The sequence below is a fragment of the Saccopteryx bilineata genome, chromosome 2, assembly GCF_036850765.1.
Source record: "Saccopteryx bilineata isolate mSacBil1 chromosome 2, mSacBil1_pri_phased_curated, whole genome shotgun sequence".
In the NCBI taxonomy this organism is placed as follows: Eukaryota; Metazoa; Chordata; class Mammalia; order Chiroptera; family Emballonuridae; genus Saccopteryx; species Saccopteryx bilineata.
The window spans coordinates 247515630-247538270 of NC_089491.1; the positions used below are offsets into that span (position 1 = coordinate 247515630).

A 22641-nucleotide genomic window follows, 5' to 3' on the forward strand; every position below is an offset into this window, starting at 1 on the left:
GGGCACAGGGCAGCAGGAAGACTTTGAGGGAGAGACCAGGGTGGGGGAAGCACCAAGCACCAACCCCTGAGAGCATCTGTCTGTTGCTCTGAGCCTGGCAGCCCTGCTGTTGTCTAGGGTTGCACAGTTGGGGGCCGGGTGGTCCAGGACTCTGCATGGCGGGGTCTGGTATAGCCTGAAGGGAGATGTGGCCTGGCCCCTAGGGGCACATGATTTGAGAGAAGCAGAGACTCCCTCTCTGCTGTTGACCCCTGAGGGCCCCACAGGAAAAGGCTTTGAGGGCTCTTAGCTGCAGAAGTGGTGGTTTATTGATCAGCCCACCCCTGTCCACCTGTGGGGCTTTAGGTATGTGGGTTCAACCCTGGTGGAAGATGGGCCTTTGGGTCCAGGGTCACGAGGTGGGCAAAGATGGGGATGCTGCCCACGCAAACAGCAAGTTCCTGACCATCTCAGTGACTCAGCTTACACCTGAGGGCCCACACCCTGGGTCGAGGCCAGGTCTCATGGTCTTCGGTGTAAAAAGGTGCATCCATGTGAGGTTGGGCTGTAGCAGCACTGGCCTAGGGCCCACCCAGACCCCACAGATCCCTACCCCGGCCTGAGGGCCCTGGCCAGCCAAGTCTGGTGGCAGGTGGTGGTGGCCCATGGGCGCTAGCCTGGACGGTGGAAGAGGCTTCCTGAGCGTAGCCGGCGCTTGAGCTCCCGCCAGAGCAGCTGCCGCTCCTGCTGGGTGCCTTTCATGATACCGCTGTTCTCCAGGGCGCGACGGGACAAGTAGGGTAGCACCTCCATCACAGGGCCATAGGGCACGTACTTGTACACCGGGAAGCCCGCCTGGCCTGCATGCACGGACAGAGGCAGTGAGTCCTGACCTTGACACCTGCACCCCACCCCCAGGGCCACCCACACCCCACCCCCAGGGCGGCCCAGCTCACCCAGTGGAAAGCTGATCTGGTCACACATGCCCAGCAGTTGTCCAAAGTACACCTGGCGACTGGCAGGGTGCAGGCCCAACTCTTTCATCCTGTGACCAGGCAAGGCAGCAGCTCTGAGCCCCTCTGCCACCCCCGGATCCCCATCCACATGCTCTAACCTCCAGCTCTTGCAGGATGGAGCATGGGTATAAGTTCTCTCCTGCCCAGACTAGGCCTCTGCCCTGCAGCTTCCTCCAAGCCCCCTCCCCCCCCCCCCCCCCCCCCGCCCCCTAGCCAGCCTCCCCTCGCTGTGCTCATTCCCCAGTGGCCCCTCCCCTCCTGCTTGCCCCACCCCCCTTACTGGTACTCAGACACAGTGAAGCAGCCCCACCCAGTGGCCCCCTCCACTGCCCTGTTCTCCAGCCACTCTGTCTCAGTGCCACATGCCCAGCCCTCCACCCCCGCCCAACCAGGCCACTTGTCATCCCCGCACTGGCTGCTTGGCCCCACAGGGCAGCCAGCAGTCACCAGTGGCCAGTCTGGTGCTTGCTGGTGCTACAAGTACGAAACATGTGGGATTATGAAGACTTGGTATGAAAAAGGATGCAAAGGATCTCATTTTTCAGAAATACCATATACATGTTTAAATGGTAATATTTTTAATATGTTGGATTAGTTGAAATGTATTATTGAGATTAACTTTTTCTTTTAACATGGCTACCAGAACATTTAGAAGCAATAGACATGGCTTATACTTCTATTAGTACCACTCAGATGTTGGTGGGCCCCCAACTATATCCAGCACCCCCTCCTACCCTCACACCTCCCTTCATAGGATCTTACAGATGTTCCAGGGTTTGAGATATCTACCTTTATCTCCAGCTTCCATCATCTGTATATCCAGGCTTGCCTGTCTGCACCAAAACTCTGGGGTCACCCCCCCCATCTTCCACCTCCCCAGGGAGTCTGTTCAGTCTTCACCCCCACCCAGGTCTGTGCTTCCCTATATTTGCCCCTGGGGACCCTTTCACTTCCCTGTTGTGGGGCCCTGCAACCCACCCCCGGCTCTGGGAGTATGGGATCCCTGGATCCCACAGGAGGGTTGTCCCTCAGGTCTGGGCTCCACTGCTGGGGCCACCCAGTCTACAGCGGCCCGATCTCCACCCTGTCACCCTGGTCTCCAGTGTATGTGTCTCTGTCCCCCACTAGAACATGACCCTGTGAGAGCAGGGTGCCACCATGGTGCCATCTGACAGCTGAGGTGGGGATGCTCAAATGACGTCCTGCAAAGATGGCTGCTGACGGTTCCCCTGCAAGCGCCCAGACCCCCAGCCATGGCTGCACTGCAGCTTCTCCCAAGGCAGATGGAGGCTTTCACTGTGTGATGTCTGGGTGGGTGGGGCCTTGTGACTTCTTTGGCCAGTAGGACAATAGCAAATATGTAGGCAGAGGCTTACCTTCTTCTGGGCTTCTAGAAGCTTGAGACTACCATGTAGCAAAGCCTGGACCAGCCTGTTGGTCACTGGACATGAGATGCAGTCCCCTTTGCTGCCCCAGCCACAAATGAAGCTATTTAGGGCAAACCTGGCCCCAGCTGAGCACAGTCCACACTGCTGGCCCACAGAATACTGTTCGGCCTCCGAGTTTTGGGTTGGTTTGTTAACTTGGTCAAAGCTGACAGGCTATCTGAAGTCCCTGATGTCTGATCAGAGGCCCACATTGCTTCCCAGGGAGGGTGATCTGAGTTGCTCGGGGCTCCCTGGCCCAAGCAGAAGCACAGAACTGTGGCCTGCAGGGGCTGGCCTTTCCCAGGACTGGTTTGTGGAACCTGGCACAGGCCCTGGAGGCTACAGGGAAGGAGGGCACTCAGCTGGTACTCAGGACGGGGAAACTGCATCCAAGTGAAGCAGGCTGCTGTGACCAGAATGTTGATGACAGCTGTGTTCTCAGTGGGAACATTCAGAAGGAAGCCCTTCAAGGGCAGTCTGTGCTTTTAGAAGGTTTGTAGTTCTCTTGTCTAGTCAGTGTCTGAGTGGACTAGCGACCAACAAATGCTACTGAGTTCATAATTGAAACCTATGAAGGTGGCACCTTCCACATAGCTGGCCCCTGCAGGGCACACACTGTGCAGGGGTACAGGTTTCCAAGGGCTGGGCCAAGGTTACGGGAGGTTCTGCATGGACATCATTTAAAGAAGGACCCTGGTGACACATGGATCAAGCCTTTATCAAGGTTCCATCATAGAATAATACTTTTAAGCCTAAAGGGAAGCCATCTTTTAAAATATGCAACTCAGTCATGTTCATTTTAACAGCTGAAGCCAGAACTAATCTTTGCTGAGCACAAAAGGGTAGCCTTCCAACATCCAGTGACAAGAATGGGGTTCCAAGGTGGGAAATAAGGGCCTGAGAAGTCCCTACAGAAGACAGCTGGGGTTCTGCTCTGCTCCCCACCCCCGTGCAAACAACCAGGTCTCCAACCCTGGCCGGGATGCTCAGGAGGAAGCCTGGGTGCTCTTATACCCAACCGTGGTGGCTGCAACTGCTGTGCATTAGAAATTGTGGTTTTCAGTTGCAATTTCAGGATGTGAAGAAGCACCGTCGTGAACAAAGGCATCAGCTCCCCAGGCAGCGGCCAGCCAGGCAGCCCCAGCACCCCACCTGCACCTCCACTGATCCTTCGGGAAGCCCCCCTCAGCAGCAAGCCTCGGGCTTGGGGTACTCCTGCTTTGGGATGGGGGTCCCTGCTTTACTCCTGGGAAACTTTAGGGCCAGTATGACCCAGTGCAGAGGCTCAGCCCCAGGAAGGCAGAGACTAGGGAGAGGCAGGGGAATTAGGTTCCCTGGTGTGGCCCTGCTTGGGTTAAGACATGAAACAAAAAATATGGTGATAACAGGGGAATATGTAAGACTTTGCTTCACTTTATTCCTATATCTGAGTTGTAACAATTCTGCCGAAGTTTCTCTCCATGGGCCAGGCATTTAAAGAGAAAACAGATTATATTAAATTCCAAATGCAGTGTAAAATGTTAAGACAAATTGTTTATAAAGAGGCTATGCATCGGAGGCTCCTAGGCGTTCCAGCATTTCACACTGTATTGTGCATTTTAATAAGCTGTTTAAGTCACCTAATGGAATTTAGTTTTAGAATCTGAAATTTTAATAAGTCACGTATTTATTTTAAAAAACAAATTAACCGCAAATCCTGTTGTAGCTGCAGCAGTGCCGATGCGGGGCCTGCGAGGCACGAAAGCCACCACTCCAGCTCATCCCACAGATGCTCCCCCAAAATGCCCACATGCCTGGCAGGTCACTACATGCTACCGGGGTGCTCACCCAAGCCCTTGCTGAGCCAGGGAGCACCTGGGCAGCCGCGGGAGGGCCGCACCTACCTGGACAGTGTGAAGCGCACCGTGTCCTCATTGTGGGAGGCCACCATCACTTTGGCTTTGGCGTTGTGCTTCAGCTCCTCCAGGACATAATTGAGGCACCTGGGAGAGTGACACGTGAGCCTGGGCCTGTCTGAAGAGTTCCCCCCCAGGGGCAAAGGCCACAGGCAGGCCCAGGGCCACCCAGTGAGCGCACTCCTCCCAAAAGTGCCCATGACCACGGGACCAAGGCAAGGGGCACTTGTCCCTCCTCAGCACCTTGTAAGAAAGGAAAAGTGAGTAGGCAGGGGCTAGACATTCTCAGGGAACTAGCGGAGGCGCAGTGCCCTGTGCACCCGTGACAGGCAGACTTGCTTGGGGTAAGGTCTTCAAGGAAATTAGAGGCCTGGGGGGGGGGGCTCCCTGATTTAGGGGAGCCCTTAAAGGTGCCGCCACCTGGCAGTGAAAACAGTTTGTCAGGGTGCATGTTCTCTGACCCAGAAACTCCATTTCTAGCAACAGCTGTGTCCTCACCCACGGGTACAAAAGACAGGGACAGGGTGTGCCTTGGATGGCCCTGATAACAACAGGACGCCAAACCACATTAAAGCTTGCAGGGACGCACATAAGTACAGGCAACCTGTGCTGGTCTGCACGCCGACCTGGGTATCCAGGTACAGCTTTGCCAGAAAAGCAAGGGCAGGAGACCGAGCGCACAATGTCATCCACCACACAGTCCGCACCGGCAGATGCGCACAGCAGCTCCTGGAAGGAAGCCGGCACTGCCGGTGAGGGGAGACACTGGAGACCTCTTTAACTTAGAAATACATCTTATGTACAACCTCAGAAAGAAAAAACACGAGGTCAGCCTGTCCAGACTGCATAAAATATCACCAAGTATCACCAAGATAAACACAGCAAAAGAGACACAGAACTGACAGTCCCTGGAAACAGGTGAGTGCAGAGTGGGAGGGGCTACTTGGGCACCAATAGGAGCTGCCGGGGGACCCAGGCCAAGTTAGTTTTACTCAGTAGACTTTTCTGTATTAAAAAAGCTGCCTTGCCTGACCAGATAGTGGCACAGTGGATAGAGCATTGGTCTGGGATGCGGAAGACCCAGGTTCAAAACCCCAAGGTCGCCAGCTTGAGCACAGGGTTGCTGGTTTTTTGTGTTCTTTTGAGTATGGGATCATAGACATGACCCCATGGTCACTGGCCTGAGCCAGTGACCCCCAAAGGTCGCTGGCTTGAGCAAGGGGTCACTTGCTCTGCTGGAGCCCCCCGGTCAAGGCACATATGAGAAAGCAATCAATGAACAACTACGGTGCTACAACGAAGAACTGATGCTTCTCATCTCTTTTCCTTGTCTGTCTGTCCCTATCTGTCCCTCTCTCTGTCTCTGTCAAAAATAAATTAAAAAGCTGCTTCATGCTTTCGGAAAAATAAAATAAAAGCAGAGAAAATAATCAGTTCTGGCCTCAGGGCAAAAGTCTTCCTACCAGAAGCTTCTGACCCCCAGGGCTGCTCTCCTTTTGGATGGGGGTCCACCAGGTCAGCTCCAGCACCAAGAAAGTACATTGCTCTCACCACTTTCTCACTCCCCTCCCCAGGCAGCCCTCAGGCCCTGGAACCCAAGGAAGGCTGGCGCACCTGTGGTACATGACATTGGTGGCCTCATATGTGGGGTTGATGGGGTCCTCGTAGCCAATCTCCACAGCGCGGGCCCGTTCCTGGTCCATGTATGCGCCCCGTACCAGCTTAGCTCCAAAACACCAGCCCTCACGGCGAGCCAGCTCCACGTCCAGAGTGACATTGTCATAGGCATCCTGCAAAGTCAGGGACAAAAGTCAATAACTAGTCAGCCCCCCTCCCAGCCAGCACCCCCTAGGGCATTCCTGGGTCCAAAAGCCTAGTCAGCAAGGGGCACCAGGAAAGCTGGCTGAGGGGAGGCCCTTTGACCTCTGTCCCCAAGGAATGGTGACAGTGGGGCCTACAGCCTCTTCTGTTTGGCCTGGAGACAGCCCTTTAAGGGGACAGGCCAGGTCCCAACAGCCACAGTACATGCCAGTCTCCTCAGGCTGACCTCGGGGTGGGTACCTGCCTGGCTATCTCCCCACCCCCACAGCCACGATGCCCTCCCTACCCCGCAGCCTCTAAACACCTCATGGTCCCCAAGCAGCCCATTCTAGGTTTATGCCAAAGGATCCCACCGTGAAGCATTACTGAGGAACATGCAAAATTCTAGCCAGGTCTTTCTGGGGAAGAGCCCAGAGCCATCAGGTTCTTGGAGGGACCCGAACAAAGAGCAATGAGAGAAAAGGGTAATTCATGAAGACTTTGAAACCTAGGGATTAAAGCACATTAAGTGGACCCTGAACCAGCTCCTCCATCTTCTTCCCACCCCTTCAACACCCTTGTCTGGGAGCTGGGGCCCAGAGGAGGGGCGGCTTTTCTTCCCAGCCAGGAGCAGTCACATTGGGTCAGCCTGGGCCCCTGGGCAGGGGCCTCCCTCCTCGACATCAGGGCTAAGATGGGGGCATGCCACAGCCCGGAGGGTGGGGGCACGGGCCCACGTACCCGGAGGTAGCACTGGTACGTGTTGAAGATGAGTGGCTGCTCCACGTTGAACTTGCGCTGCATTTCCAGCGTCAGGCGGCTGATGGCCGGCTGGAAGTAGGTCTGCTCTGCATCCACCATCAGCCGCACCCCCACCTTGGAGGCTTTCTTAGAGATCAGGGGTAGGAGAGACGGTTTGTCTGGGGCTCAGGTGAGACAGGTGTCGCCCAGCCCCCGGGCACATCCTAGGCCCCCCACCTTGGCCAGGACATCGATTCTCTGTAGCATCCTCGTCATCTGCTGCTGCTCCTCCTCGGTGAACCCTGACAGCAGAGGCTCCAGCTGTCCTGTCTGACAGGACAGTATGTGGTCAGGCCACAGTAGGGCCCTGGGCCACACCTCTCTCAAAGCCAGTACCCGCCCTGCCCGGAGCTGCTAGGCTAGAGAAGGCGAGAGCTTCTGCCTGGCTCCTAGGGACACTCACACTGGAAACCAGCAGTCACATGGGGGGAAGCCCTGGCCAACAGCTGGCCATGTGACCAGGGACCCTCCACAATGATCCCGGCCCCTGCCATCCTCTGAGTACAACTGCATGGGAAATCCTTAGAGAGAACCACCCAGAACCATGAAGGGGAGTAACAGGAGTGCTGCCCTTTCAGGCCAGTGAGGTTTGGGTGACTCAACATACAAGGACAGATGATGTGGGGAAGTTTCCCCAGACAGCCCTCCTTGTGGGTCTCTGTCCCACTCTGTGGGGCACTAGTGGGTCTATCTTCTTCCCCTTAGATCATGGGGACTTGTGAGGCTGGGGAAGACTACAGTCTTGGCCCAGGCGAGGCAATAGGGAACATGGCCCTTTCTGGCCCGGTGTCCTATGAGACAGGGCTCAGTGGTAAGGGGGGTGGTGTCACCTGCATGTTAGGGACCACCAGGTGCTTGGAGAGCTCAGTCCTGCCGTCGATGAGGCTGCTCCAGTCCAGCAGGTCCAGGGTGCTGCGGGAGAAGGTGGGTCGGGAGAGTGGCAGCAGTAGCTTCTCCATCTGGCCAGGCAGCTTTACCCACAGGTGCTAGGGTGTGGGGGGGCCCTGGACCCCAAACCAGCCCATTCCCTAAAAGGGCACCCCCAAACCCAATCTCCATAGAACCCACCTCAGTGCTCAGTATCAAAATACAGATAAATGTAAACATTGCCTTCTGTTTTAAAAAAATGAAAACCAAAACATGAAGACATTCTACATCAGGGCAGAGGCAGCTATGAAACTCGAGGCCTGCACCAAGAACACCACTGGCTGTGTCAAGCTTGGGGAAGAGCCAAACTTGGAGACCAGGCAGCAGCAGACACAGCATTCAAGTAGAAAGCACCCTGTTGCCAGCCCAGGGATCCTGGCGACCTCAGTCCCAGCCTCTAGCCCCCTAAGGATAAAGCCTGGGGTTCTCTAGGTCTCAGCTGCCTGACCCTTCACCTGTCTGCCACGTGTGGCACCAGGCCGGTCTGGCACTCCTGCTGAGCTGCACGGTCACTTGGCCCTGTGCCCAAGCTGCCAGCCCCCATCCATGGAGTGCCAGTTCCCTGTCACTCCCATTCTGTGCATCTCAGGGGAGCAGTTCCTTTGGCTCCATTACCCCAAGGCCCACAAAGTTGTGCAGGGTACCCAGGACTGGGAGAAGCTGCTGAGACTCAGCTGGAACCATGGCCAAACCAAGACAGCTGCTCCCACCTTCTCAGTCAGGCACTGTGCTCTTACCCAGACACGCCCAGGTTCTCTGCTGTGAACCAGTCCTCAACCTCTTTTTTGGATGCAATGCCCATCTTCGCCACGCTTTCCTTGAGAGGTGAGAAGGCATCAGACCCCTGGCATCCCCAGCCCCATTCACTAACATTTAGTGTCTCCTGCCTGTTGGTTTGTGATCTGTTTTGACTTACTTACACTGTTGGTGAGAACAGAATACAGTTCAGGCTACTTCTCTGCCCCATTGATGGTCCCTGACCCCCTTCCCTGTCCCTGCAGCTCCGCAGTACTCTGCTACCTGCAGGCCCAGCCCCTCCACCCTCCTATCCAGTGTGTCTTCAGTCTGTGGCCAGATTTCTTCCCAGCCAAAATAGCGGCTTCAGGGTGGGCTGCAGGCCCTGGAGCAGCTCTGGGGACTGACCTCAGATACTGCCTAGCCAGTTTCTCCTGGGCAGGGCACCTCCTCAGCCCCATGGTGTCCACCCACTCACACTACTAGGGAAGGGCTGCCCACCTGCAGTGCCACCACCTCCAGCTTTGTGTCCATGGCAGCCAGCCCGGCCTTTCCTTGCTCTGCAGCCATTTGGTGAAAGAACCGTCTCCACTTGGTCAGCACATCTGAGAACTGCAGCTGCAAATGCAGGCCTGAGCTGTCTGCCCCCAGCGCCACTGTGTAGCCCGGGGGCAACCCCCCAGGACCTCTGCATAGCTCCTGCCCCCCGCCCCACCCTGTCCCACTTGGGCACCTGGCTCCAAGCCCCAAGGTACCAGCACATGCGCTTTCACTGAAGTTTTAATGGCAGCCCCTAGTTCCTGCAAACTTTCTCAGCACATGGAAGGTTGCAGCACTTACCAGAAACTGGGGTCTCCCCAGCGCAGTGAGCTTAATGGCTGAGAAGCCATCTTCACAGGTTCCACCTATGGGAAGCCACGGGAAGAGCCCTCAGAGCTCCAGAGAAGGAGGGAGAGGAGCAGGAGCCTGTGCTCACCCATAACCACAATACACACAGCTGCTCTGGATGCCCCGCCCCACAGATGGGAACAGTGACTCATTGGCATTTGCCATTGGAGTCAGGAAGGTGGTGGGGAGATCTGCCCATTCCTACACAGCGCTGATGATCACTCCCACCCCCTGCTCAGTTTCCTCTCCCATGCCATCAGCAACCAGACTGCCCATGGGAGGTTCACTGAACACAGAAATGCACATCGGAAAGCAAGTTGGAGCACAGAAGGTGCCCAACTGCTACATTCATACCTATCCTCCAGCTTCCAGATCGTGGCTTTCTTCTGTGGGAGCCCCTGTCTATCCTCCCCCCAGGCAGACTGGGCAGGGAGGCAAATAGATTCTTCTGCACTGAGCAGGGGACCCAGTGTCTGCCTGACTGGCCAAGGTCTCCCCCAGGCCAGTCTTAGAAGGCTGCTTCTGACCACCGCTCGCTCCCATTTCTGTTTCCTGAAGGTGAGAAACCCACTGTCCCATCACAGGAGGGCTGCGGAGGACGGACGGTGGCGTGGCACTGTGACCTAGTGGGTTCTAAAGACTATAGGACACAAAGGCCTATGGATCTCCCAACTTAACTGGCTCCCCTTGGCAGATGCTTCTGTCTCAAGGCTGTGGAAGGAAGAATCCTCCACTGTAGAGTATAAGGGACCATTTTCCTGAACAGTGCAGCCCTGAGCAAACCCAAGTGCCATGTGTGACCAGAGTCTTACCCCTGCCAGACCTGGGGGTTGCTAGCCCACTAAAAACCTTCTCAAAGGTCCACATTAGGCAGCTGGTACCCAGGAAAGGGGCAGGAGGCACTTTCTTGGAGGTAACTGGGTTCTTTGTGGAGATCCTGGACATGGGTGTGACCCAGTGTGACTTAAACCTAGCCTGGGGCTCCCCCATGTCAACCCAGCTCATCTTCACGACCCCCAGACAGAGCAAAAGCCCCAAGTGAGTGCTCCAGTCCTGGCCTCCCTTTCACCCACCACATTTCCACATGCCACAGGTTGGCCAAGAATGGGCCCGGCGGGTCAACAGCCAGCAAAGAGCGAGACCCCACCTGAAGCCTCAATGCAGCGCAGAAACGTCTCCATGTGGCTGTCACACTTGGATTCATTGGCGTAGAAGTAGGTGCGGGCGCTGATGACGCCGTCCCTGCGGTCTCCAAAGGCCCGGTGGGCCTGGTACTGCTTCTCCCTATTACTGGTGCCTGCAAAGGATCCAAGCATTCACTAGGCTCTGCGCCCGGCTCAAATCCCAGTCCCAGCACACAAGATGCCCAGGAAGCCCTGCAGCCCCTGCACTGTGCTGCCGGCTGTCTGCCAATGGCCAAAGCCACCTGACCTTGTACCCGCTCCTCCTCCATGGAAGAAGCCTAGTCACATGCAGACCTGGGCCAGGAAGGCAGAGCCCAGACCAACGAGGGGCCATGAGGATGTGTCAGCATGTTTGCAGCGATGGCCTGGGTGCCCGTGGACATGGGTCAGAACTCAGCACTGCCCTTTGTCCCCTGAGCTAGCTGTGCCCCATCCAAGTCTCAGGACAGGTGAAATGGGGGGTACAGGGGGGTAGAGGTGAGAGCATTTGTTGGTGAACAGCCACCTCTTACCTCTGTCCTTCCTCTCTGCTGCGGAGGTACAGGCCCTTCGGGAAGGAATAGGGCAAGGGTCAGGGTCATGCCACCTCAGGCATAACTGACAAGTACATACCCATCAGGGTGAGAGGAAACTAGAGGCTGAGCCCTGAGCCTGCGCATGCCCCTGAGCCAGGAAGGCTGTCTGAGGAGGGCGGGGCTAGCCAGGGCAGGGAAGAGTGATTCACCCGCCCAACCCTAACGATGCGGGGTCCGAGCACCTCCTCTGAGCTGGGAAGGCAGCTTACAAGCCCTGCGTCCTGGAGAAGTCTGGGGTTCCCCATGGGTGGAGCCTCCTCAAACTGTGGATGAGAAGGAAAACTGCCTGATAGGTGGAGAGCTCTCTGAACAGTCCAGAGCACAGAGTAAGTCCTTGAAGGAATGCCTAGCTATGCAGACAAGAACAGAACTATGCGGCCAATTGGGGCTGATTAGAAACGGAGATAGACAATCACCAGCACACAAAATGCCCGAAATCGACAAGTGAGTCCCCTTGCTTTACCCTCCACCCCCATACCCAGGCACTTCCAGCCACTGGGGCCCAAAGCTTGCTCCTGACCCCACACACAGCTGGCCCCCCTTCCCGCTGCCCCAGCACCCTGCTTCATTTTTGCCCCTTAGCCTTATTTTCCAAGCAGCAACCAGAATTTTCCTTTAAAACAAAAACACTTCCATCATACCTGAATAGCAAGCACCCCCAGGCCTGATGAGGACAGGACAGTGGTGCCCACCCTCGGCCCTAGCCGCCCCCACCCCAACCAGCGCTCGGCCACACTGGCCTCTCTGCAGTCCCTCAGCTGCGCTCTCGTGGCCCTGCCTGGCCTGCCCCCACCCCTGCCAGCAACCACGGTGTCAGAGCAGACTTCTTCCTCCTCCTCACAGCGGAGTCTGGTCCAGCAAGAATCATGGCTAAGTCTTCAGAGGCCTGCTCAACATCCCCACCCACCAGGCCTGGGGTGGGCATTCCAGCAGCTCTATCAATTAACTCAATTTGTATTTAAAGCCTCTCAAGTCAGTTCCCACAGAGAGAGCTGGGCTGCATCCCAGCAGCCCCCATGACCTCCCAAGCCCTCAGACCTGCCGGGGTGGGGGGGGGATGCTTCAGCTCTGCTCACACCCCACAGGGAAGGGGTGGTGAACCTCCCCCAGATGCAGTCTGGGCCAAAGTAGAGCCAGAGAAGCTGCTGAGCGGTACCAGCACCTGCGGTGGCCTCAAGGGATCAAGAGGCTGTGGCAACCTATACCTCATTGCCCCCAGAGCCAGTCCTGGGCCACCTAGCCACCCTCCAGGAAGGCCTCCCTCCAGGCTTTGCTTCAGTACAACCCTGGGACCTGAATCCAGGACCATGAGAATAATGCCTAAGTCAGGACCCAGAGAGGCCTGGGGACAAGAACGGGAGCTACGCCAGCACCCACGCTCCAACAGCCTCGTGCCAACCAGACATGAGTGCTCGATGTAACAGAAGAGAACAGGGTACGGTGTGTGACAATGTGGGCCCCACGCATGATGTCCCTGTAAGAACAAGAAGCTCCTGTCCCCGACCCCAACCTGAGGCCCCTGGGCTAGGGCACCTACAACACCATCCCCAGGCCCTCCAAGCTGTGGCCCAGGTACAACCAGGCAAAAGTTATCCACTAAAGGGGAGGCATGACTTGGGAACCCACTGTGTGCTCTAAGGCAGGGACAGTAGCTCGCAGGACTCAGGCCTGCTCTGCAACACGGCTCAGATAAGGTGAGCATTAACCACAGTTACCTGTCTACTTGGCCAACGGCCTTCTACCAGATGGAACCATTGTCTATCTAAAAGGTCTCTAGGGGCCCGGTGCCAGGAGGTTCCAACTTGACTGGTATAGCCAGGATCAGAGGACCCTGCAAGCCGCCAGAGGCCATGGCCATTTCCACCCATGAACCTCCTAGGCACAGACCAAATGGGAAGCAATTTAGGAATGGGCTGAGCAGAGGAGCCAGGTGGGTTGCACAGCCACCTGGTCAGGAGACAAAGACAGCAGTCCCGATGAGCAGTGAAGGTCACATCACCACGAGGGAAAGAAGGGGAGCACCTAGTGTATACACATATATGTATATGCACTCACGCACACACGTGCATGAGCCAGGACATGGAAGAGGGAATGAAGTACACCTGGGATCAGGGGGCAGAAGAAAAAGAACACTAGTGCCCCAGGGGTCTGCAGAAGTGCCAGGAAGACTCAATCACCCCCTCGACCACCCCCAAGCTCAGTTCTCAGCAGAAGCACTGTTGATTTGTTGATGCCTGTACGGAAGAGCAGAGCGTGAGGGGAACCCATGCCAGCCACCTTGACCCCAGCTCTCCGCCAGGAAAATGCAGGCCAGGCAGCAGGAGGAGAGAGAAGCTCAGCAAAGTCCACAGGGCATTCCTGCCTACACACCTGCCCCCTAGGCTTTCCCAGGCCTTGGTTCCAGGCAGCACCTGAGACACTGTGCACACTTATCCCAGGGACGCTGCCACCACTCTGGGCCCAGACAGCATCCAGCCCTGGGTCTGCACAAACAGGACAGATGCACCTGCCATCCACACTGTCTCTGGGTGTCCTTATCACAGCCGATTATCAGCAAGACACCACAGCCCATTTTCCCATCCCATAGCTCCCAGACTGCTGGAGAGACCTCTGGGCTCCTCTCCTAGAGTCAGGACCCTGGCCTCTGCCTTCCAACAAGTGTTCTGAGAAACACCATCCCACACCCTCCCTAGAGGGCTACTGTCTCCCACCTCCTGCTTCCCACCCTGAGAAGCTTTCCTGGATCTGCTTGTCATGCCTTCAGGCCTCCTGTGTGTCTTCTGATGCCCCCATACTTTCTGTGGCTTCTACAGTTATGCCCAAGGCAGGCCTGGCAATCCTTACCCACTGCCTTAACTTGGAGCACTGACTTCCACATCACTACTGAGAGCAGGGTCCACAGGCATGTCTGGAGCCAGGCCTAGCCAGAAATGCCCAGTGAGTCAGGCAGGCAACTTGATGGTGTAGACCAGCACCTTCAAACCTGGTTCCACACTTCAACCCAAGCCCCTGGCACAGAGCCTCTGGCAGCAGAACTGGGCATGAGTCCCCAACATCAATGGTGGTTACCCTCTTAGGACGAGGAGGGACTGCTGCTCACGTCCCAGAGCCCACCTAGTGGTGCTCCTGCAGGACAAGGGGCACTAACGGCAGGGCAGGCCAAGGGCACAGGCTCCAGGCCTCATGGCAAGTTAGAAAGCAAGCCAAGCAGGCCACCCTGGGAAAGGAGTGTTTTCACTCCTTCACAGAGAGAAAAAAACTCCCATTATAAAACTACCCAGCCCTCACCGTGACATAGCAAAACACAGAGCCCATTAGTTAGTCAATAGGCAGCCACAGCCCCCACTGGAAACAGAGAGGTACTCAGTTGGAGAACCCCGCCTTCAAGAAAGCAAATCACTAGGCAGAGGCTGGGCTCCCCAGGCCAACTGGCCACTGAGAAGCTTGGACATTCCGTTCCCAGGGCAAGAGCTTCACGTGATGCCACCCCCCCCTGGGCCAGAGCAAACACCACAGCCTGAGATGGGTGGGTTATTCGCAGGCCTGTCCCAAGCTTCAGGTCAGTCAGGCACAACTGCTGCCAGGACTTGGGATCCCAGATGCAAGTGAGAGCCTGGCTTGGAGGGGCACAGGCTTCAGCAAAAGAACTGAGCATTTTGCAAAGAAAGGGCTGGTCCTGTCTGTACTTCCCGTAAAGACACTACTCCAGGAAGCAGAGGGTGACCTAATTCTGACTCAGCAGGGTGGGTCAGGGAAGAGCCATCAATCTTCACATTCACTGCCCAGAGAACAAGCCTGCAGCAAGCCGGGTGACCTTAGGGGGAGTCCCCAGGCCAGCTTGCCACACCAGACCTGGCTACACATTCCCTCCTCCACTGATGCCTGGGCAGGCTCCAAACCCACCAGGCAGAGTCCACCTGCATATCAGAAAACCGTCTCAGGGGCCCGGCAAGGGTGGCGCGGTGGGACCCACTCAGAGTCAGGGACCCTCCCAGGAGAGGTGCTTAAGCAGGGCAGCAACCTCCACACCAGGGCAGCCACATCTTCTGTAACCAGCTCAGTGCCCTGTCCTCAGCCTCGAGGGCCACTCAGTGTGTTTTTACAGCTACAGGGACAACTCTGCCACTGTAGGGCAAACGCGATTTGAATTTCATATAATTGTCACATGTCACAAAATAGTATCCTTGCTTTGATTTGTCCTAATCATTTAAAAATGCAAAAACCATTCGCAGTGTGCAGATCAGACAATACCAGGCCATGGGTGTGCTCACTGCTTCTCTGGCCTCGTACACACCAGGCCTTCCATGAAAGCCCAAGGCTATCATCATCACAGGGCAAAAAAATGCAGGAACCCAGGCTGAACCCAGGAGGGCTTCAGGTAATCAGGCTAACCAAGCTCTCCTAGCCGTGGCCTCCTCCCAGCCCAGGCCCCAATCCAGCCCCTGGCCGCTCTGGGGCACTTTGGGAATACCACCAGATGCCAGGCGGGCCTTACTCCATCTCCTGGCGCTCTGCCTCCTCGGTGCTCACGTCCTCCTCCACTCCATAGTCCAGGATGGAACCCACACCAAAGGCTCTGTTATGCTGGATCAGAGGCCGGATGGACTCCTGGTCCTCACCAGCCACAAACTGCCCGTAGAAGGTCATCTTCATGAGCTTGTCGAACAGCCTTTGTCCCAGAAGTCTCCTGGTGAGATGGAGCAGCTGAAAGGCAAAGGGAAGAAGCTGTCCTGGCCAGCAGCCTCTCCTGTCCCCAGAAGGACATCCTGCTGCCCCTCAGTCCAACCACAAAGCCTTGACACGCTCTCCCCGGGGCCAAACTTGGCTCACAGCCTCCGTTTTACAGAGGAAACCACCAAAGCAGCTTGCCAGTCTGCTCACAGGAACTGTCAATCACCCAGTCCTCATACAGGGTGTGTCCCAATGCTACTCTTGTGGCCACTCTTCCTTCCTGCCCTGCACACTCACAGATGACCCCAGTAACACTCAGTGGGTGCCTGACCACCACTTGGTGGATAAAAAAAAGTGAATGGCAGGACTCTGGGAAGAGCAATGGGGGTGTTCATGATATTCCCTATATCCATACCTCAGAAGGTTACTCTGAGGAAGAGGAGGATTTGATGCAACTTTCTAGAACAGTGTTTTTCAACCACCAGTCTGTGTGCCATTCCCCCAGAAATTTTATGCTAGTCTGCAAAAGAGATAATTGCCCTTATGTTGTACGAAGATTATAGACCCAAAGACCTCAGTCTAATTCACTTACGCTCAACCTGATTTCTGCCTTAGCGGTCCCCAAAATTATTCTCTCATTTTCACTGGTCCCCAAGCAGAAAAAGGTTGGAAACCACTGTTCTAGAATGTAAGTGCCTAGATTTTTCAATGTTTTGTTTGCTACTTAGCCCAAATTCCTAATACAGTGCCTGGCAAGGAGCCAGCTCTCCAATAGTTGTTGAACAAATAAACATGTACAAAATTCAGAATGAATCTGAGTTCAGCTGGAATGAGGTACAGGAAGACAGCTGCCTGTAAGCCACCCAGCTTTCTCCTCCAATAACATCCCAAATGCCTGCCATCATTCATTCAAATGATACTGGGCTGCTTCATGCCCAGTACAATTCTAGCCTGCACAAAACAGAGGAGCTCACCTCGTACTGGGGGAGAGACACCGAAGAAGAGAGGAGTAAGTAAGGTAACCCTAGGGGGTGATTTAGAACAGTGTAGGAGGTGTTTGCTAACTTAGATCCAGAGAAGGGGGCTTGCCAAGGTGAAGGAAGGGGAGACACGGTCAGCCAGAGCAGGAGGAATGAGGACAACTGAAACCCTCTGAGCCTTCGAGGAATAGCTGCTGGGAGGGTACACTCAGCATCCGTCTGGGAATTTGTGTGGCCACTGCCCTATCCCAGCTGCAAGACAGGAAAAGGCTGAGGTTACTCAAACCCAGTGGATAAGAGAGTCCTCTTCATTGTGGGGAACATCTCTTGGGATCAAGGTTTCAAGGAACAATCTGTACTTTATGCAAAAACTTAAGCAAGTCAAACACCTTCCTCCCCAAACCAGTCCCAAGCAGCCTACAGTAGCTCAGAGGTAGACACGCCCTGAAATGCAAGATGGCGCTCAGTGGAGATGCCTCCAGGCCACACCTGTGAGCACTGCAGGGTGTCTCAAGGATAAGGTTTTCCAGGTCATCACCTGTATCTCTCTGCAGCCTCTGTGCCTAATTTTATTGCACCTCATTGTTTTTATAAAGAGGATTAGAAATGGAAAACGAAAGTGCGCTAACAAGGGAGGACAGGGCAGGCCTCCCTCCCTCCCTCCCTCCCTCCAGCCTCACACTAATCCAGGGCCAGAGCAGCCTCACAGGAGGGAAAGCTGAACTTGAACACAGCAAAGATCACCCCAGTGCCGGCGGGGTGGAATAACCACCATTCAGCTCTGGAAAAGAACCCGACAGGGTACACATCAGCTCTGCCATGTGTGTGGAAGAGTCTCCTCTCAGGCCAGCAAAAGTTCCCATCCAGGGCACATGGTAAATAATTTATTAAGGCTATGTGGTCAAAACTGCCCCTGTCATAACTACTCTGCCACTGTTGTGCAAAAGCAGCCTCAGCCACCACTAATCAAAGGAGCAAGAGCAAAAATGACACTTTATTGACAAAGACAGGAAGGCTGGGATTGGGCACCCTGGTGGGTGACCTCCCACATACCCTGCACTGAGCTTTGCGCTGACCTTCTCTGCCCCAAGGGCAGGCAGGGCTCAGAGGGCATGGCCACCCAGATCACAGAGCCAACCACTCACCCCATCACCCTGGCACAGGGGAGGCCAGCCTCTCTCACGGCTTTGGAATTGGAAGCACACAGAGCAGAGCTGACAGTGATAAGGCCAACTCCAGAACAAAGCGGCCACCTGAAACCGCCTGGGCAGCACTGCCTGACATGAGGGCAGCCCCACCTTTTCCCCAGGTGGGGGTATCCTTCGTGGGGAATCAGTAATATATACTCTAGTTTTCACTGTAAAACACAGACATGTGCAGAGAACAGATAAAGCAGGTTCTCTCTCCTCCCTGCCTTGGGCAGGGCCACTGTCACCATCTGTAGTGTCCCCTTCTATCACCCTCTTCTGCACTGGCTCACAACTAAGCACAGAAGCCTAGTCTCAGTGTGGCCCCCACTGAGTCCTGAGCCAACGTAACAGCTCAATCTGGACTGCTATAGGCCGACTTTACCCCTGGGGTACAGATTTAATGACCCCCCAGCACCCCAGCATGAATCACAGGGACCAGCACCGCTCAGCAGGAGGAATTTTTACTGCAGGGCAGAGGACAGGCCAACTCTGTGCAGTCTGTCTGGCCTCTGCCCCATTTCCTCCAGCACCAGACACCGAGGCCACCATCAACAGTGGGACCACCAGCAATGACAAAGGTGGAACAGGTCCCAAGGGGGCAGGGGGCATGAAGGGCACCTCCCACCAATAGTGGGCTCTTTGAGGGTGTCCTCAGTTCACAGGTGGGATTAGAGAGAGCCTGGGAAGGGCTCCTCCAGGCACTCACAGCTCAGCACCTGTACTCCAGCACTTGCCTCTAGCAGGCATCACAAAGATAGCAGAGATGACCCATCCCTCTCAAGGTAACCTAGAGCCCCCAGTTATGCTGACTTTGCTGCTGGTTTTGAACCCAGGGAAGAAAATGCAGTCCTGCACCTAGACAAAAGTTGGCCTAGCTGGTTCCAAGCCCTCTCTCTCCTTCCCTTTCACAGGGAGCATAGCTTCTGCACCGCTCATCCCAGTTACACCTGGCAGTTTCTGCAGTGCCCAGACTGTGGAAGCCAGGTCCCCATCATTGTCCTCCAGAGAGACCCCCACAGTCACGTCCTGCCTCCCTAATTCATTCCCACCCCCTAGCTGCCTCCCCACTCCTGAATGCTGCACCACCAGTGTTTGCCGCTCCTGTCTGTCTGCTCCTCAGATGGCAGTGCTCCCCAAAGGGTCATCATCATCTCCCACCCCCACCAGCTTCCTTCACCTCGAGTGTCCCTTCTTGCCCTCCTCCTCCAGTTGGCCACTGCAATTGCTGTACCTCAGGACATCCCTGGCTGCCAAAGACACGGGATGGCTTCCCAGAGGCCTCCACTTCTCCCATTCAGTTCCCCTTTCCTCTGAATACCTCCCTCTTGCCATCGTCCTAGACTCCAAATCTGATCACGCAGTTTCTAGAGGGATCCAGACGACCTCCACTGGCCTCACAGTCCCTTCAGAGCCATTCGAAGAGGACTTCCTAGACCACTGCACTCACCTCCCACCTGCTGTGTCCTGGTCTTCACCTAAGCCTGAGGTGTGGCTCAATGCTCTTTGGTGTAACCTTCCCCAGGGGCTAACAGAGGCAGCACAATGCCCTGGGCATTCCCACTTGAGAAATCAATGGGCACCTGCAAGAACAGCTTTCCGGACCCTTGGCACCAACAACTGGAGCCTTGCAAACTGTTCCCAGGATCACCTTGAAATAATTGCATCTCTGTACCCCAGAGTGCCAGTGGCTAAGATGGTGTTCTGCTTCTTACCTCCTTAAATCCTTCACACTTTTCAAAGTTGCCAAGCTAAAATTTTAAAAGTTTAATGCTGTGGTAGTCAACCTGGTCCCTACCACCCGCTAGTGGGTGTTCCAGCTTTCACGGTGGGCGGTAGCAGAGCAACCAAAGTATAAATAAAGATAGATTTAACTATAGTAAGTTGTTTTATAAAGATTTATTCTGCCAAACTTAGCGAAAATCCGACATAAAGTACTTGGCAAGTAATTACTATTATATGCTTTAACTTGCTGTAACTCTGCTTTATAAATTTTATAAAGTAAAGTTACTTGCCTACTTTATAAATCACCATTACTGTCGAACCAGTGGGCAGTTAGAAAATTTTACTACTAACAGAGATACAAAAGTGGGCAGTAGGTATAAAAAGGTTGACTACCCCTGGTTTAATGTCTCAGCAGCTTCCTATCCCCCCCCCCCAACACCACCTGTTCTAGTGGCTGTGTCTGGGGAGCCCCTGGATCACTGAGAACTCTGGGATTAGGCTATGAGCCCTTCAATACCACCAGACTCCGCTTTGAGCAACATGAAGAACAATCCATTTTAAATTTCAGGTCACAACTTTGTTTGCAGGCGGCATACAGCTCAAAAGTTAAATTGTTCTTTGTTTTTAGCTGGTAGTACTGAGATGTAGAAAAATCCAGGGACCCCAAAAGGAATGGAGGAAACACCTCCCTTCCTGACTTCCCTCGTTACAGGCGATGCTCCAGGGGCCCCTTCTTTACACTCTGAAACTTCATAACGGATCCTGGGACAAGCAGAGGAACCCGTAACAGCCCACCCACCGCCCACCCTCACACCTGCTGGTGGTGCTCCAACAGCAGGGGCCAGGCGCACAGACGCAGCACCAGCAGGCTGCGCGCCAGCTCCCAGCTGTGCCGGCTACGGTACGCCTCCTGCGCGTTGCCGAAGTCCACAGAAGGCACCGGCGACCGCACGGCCTCCACCACCTCGCCTCCGGGCACGGCCCCCGAGCCCGTAGAGGGCTGCTCGCGGGTCGCCGGCGCCGTGGACAGTGAGGCGAGGCGGGGAGTGCCGCAGCACACGGACAAGATGCGCCTCACAGACATGGCTCGGAGTCCTCGTGTGCCCGAGTTGCCTAAGTACCCGCCGCCGCCCCGCCCCCAAATGCCCCGCCCCCCAACCAGCAGCGCCAGCTTCTCCCGAGGCCCCGCCCTGCTCCAGCTCCCGCGTCCTGTCCTAGGGAAGCCCCGCCTTGCGCTGGGCCGCGCCCTCCTCTCCGGAAATCCCGCCCCGCCCCGCCCCACAGACGCTCCCGCTGCCATGGAGGCCCCGCCCCCTAAGCGTATGTTCTGTAGCAGACCCTGCCCATGGACCGGCCCCACTAACACTTGAAACCCGCCTTCTGAGGTCCTGGCCACACCTCCAGGCGGAACCCTGTCACCTGGCTGACCACCCCCATCTCCGTCTCTAGGGTCTGGGCCCGCGACCAGGTGTGCGATTTCTTCCCGGGTTTCCCAAGTCGCCTTGCTGGCCAGGTGGGTCCGGAGGCCGTACATCAGCGCCATCGCATACGTGCACGGCTCCTTCCTGGTCGTTGAGTCATTTGGACTCACAGATGAGGCCGGACCCTGGGGAGAATTCAGAAAGGTTGAAAGGCGGTCTTGATTCTCTTGCCCTGTAAAGGGGACGGTTGGAAAGCCGACCCGGGCCTAAGACCAAGTCGTGGGAAGAACTCCCCTTAGAAACTTGCCCAACGCCGTTCCTCTCCTGTCTTCCCAGTCCCACCCAATAGGCACATTTACAGGTAGGTCACCCTCCCAGGGAGCCAGGGACACCGCGACGCTCATCCTCCTCTGTCCCCAGCCTGGAACCCACAGGCTACCTTGGAACCCCTGCCGCCCCCCTGGTTTCAGCCCCCTTCTCATCCTCCTGTGCAGGCTTTCAGTGCCACCCTTAAGGTTAACAGCAAAGCCACCTGTTTTGCCACCTCCCTCAGGCCTCCCTTCACTCCTAAGGGCCTTCCCACCTTCTACCTGTTCGCCTAGGAAGCCCTTCCTTCCAACATCACATTAGGAGCCTGTCACAGGAGATACTACCTTTTGGGAGGGACCTGCCCTGACTGCCCACTATAGCATATCCCTCCCCATCACTCACTCCTGGTCCCCTCTTGTATCTCCTGAAGACATTTCCACACTCCCACAGGTGCTAGATCTAACTGTGGGTAGCCTCCCAGCCTCACCCACCTTGCCCACCTGGTTCACCTAGTTCACCAGATACCCCATGCATCTTGGTGAATTGGACACCCTGACCTGTTCAACACTATTGAGCACTTGCAACCTCCAGGCAACAGCTTGATGAAGAAGCTGTAAATTTCAGTTCATTTCAGTCAATTTCCACCTTTAGCAGATCAGCTACCATCCTTTATTCCTCTACCTAAGGGCAAGCAATTATGGGGATAGTGGCAAGTGATCCATTCTCTTAGCAGCTCTATTCACAATAGCCAATAGATAGAACCAACCCAAGTGTCCATTAATGGATGATGGAGAAATAAATTGTCCTTACACTCATATAGTGGAATATTATTGTAAGGCAAAAAAAAAAAAAAGCAATGGAGTACTGATGCAGCATGCTACAAAGTGGGTGAACATTTATCCTAAGTGAAAGGAGAGAAACGCAAAAGGCCTCAGGTTGTATGATCTTATTTCTAGGAAGTGTCCAGAGCAGATATATCTAGATATCTAGAGACAGGAAATAGATTAGTGGTTTCCTGCAGGAATGGGGAGTGACTGCTAATGGATATGGACTTTGGGTAAGAAATGTTCTGAAACTGGATAGTGGTATGTTTGCTTAACTCTGTGAACATATTAAAAACC

General features: G+C 55.2%; 1 protein-coding gene across 1 annotated transcript; it reads right to left on the minus strand.

Moving 5' to 3' along the window:
- Positions 1-290: 290 nt before the first annotated feature.
- On the minus strand, positions 291-20903 carry PRODH (proline dehydrogenase 1). The gene is made up of 14 exons (XM_066259820.1): positions 20605-20903; positions 15723-15931; positions 11165-11199; positions 10616-10765; positions 9421-9485; positions 9082-9198; positions 8583-8662; positions 7749-7830; positions 7096-7188; positions 6859-7005; positions 5932-6107; positions 4306-4404; positions 936-1024; positions 291-839 (listed from the first exon to the last, which is right to left on the minus strand). The coding sequence occupies exons 1-14, from the start codon at positions 20872-20874 to the stop codon at positions 652-654; spliced, it is 1800 nt and encodes a 599-aa protein (XP_066115917.1). The 5' UTR covers positions 20875-20903; the 3' UTR covers positions 291-651.
- Positions 20904-22641: the final 1738 nt, after the last annotated feature.

Bases quoted from the DNA above. Each gene is read 5' to 3' on its own strand.
- PRODH (XM_066259820.1), bottom strand. From the start codon at position 20,874: ATGTCTGTGAGGCGCATCTTGTCCGTGTGCTGCGGCACTCCCCGCCTC. The intron at 7,831-8,582 runs GTAAGAGCACAG...CTTCTCCCGCAG, and splicing joins GAGAACCTGGGCGTGTCTGG to CACCCTGGACCTGCTGGACT. The intron at 4,405-5,931 runs GTGCGCCAGCCT...TCACTCTCCCAG, and splicing joins ACCAATGTCATGTACCACAG to GTGCCTCAATTATGTCCTGG.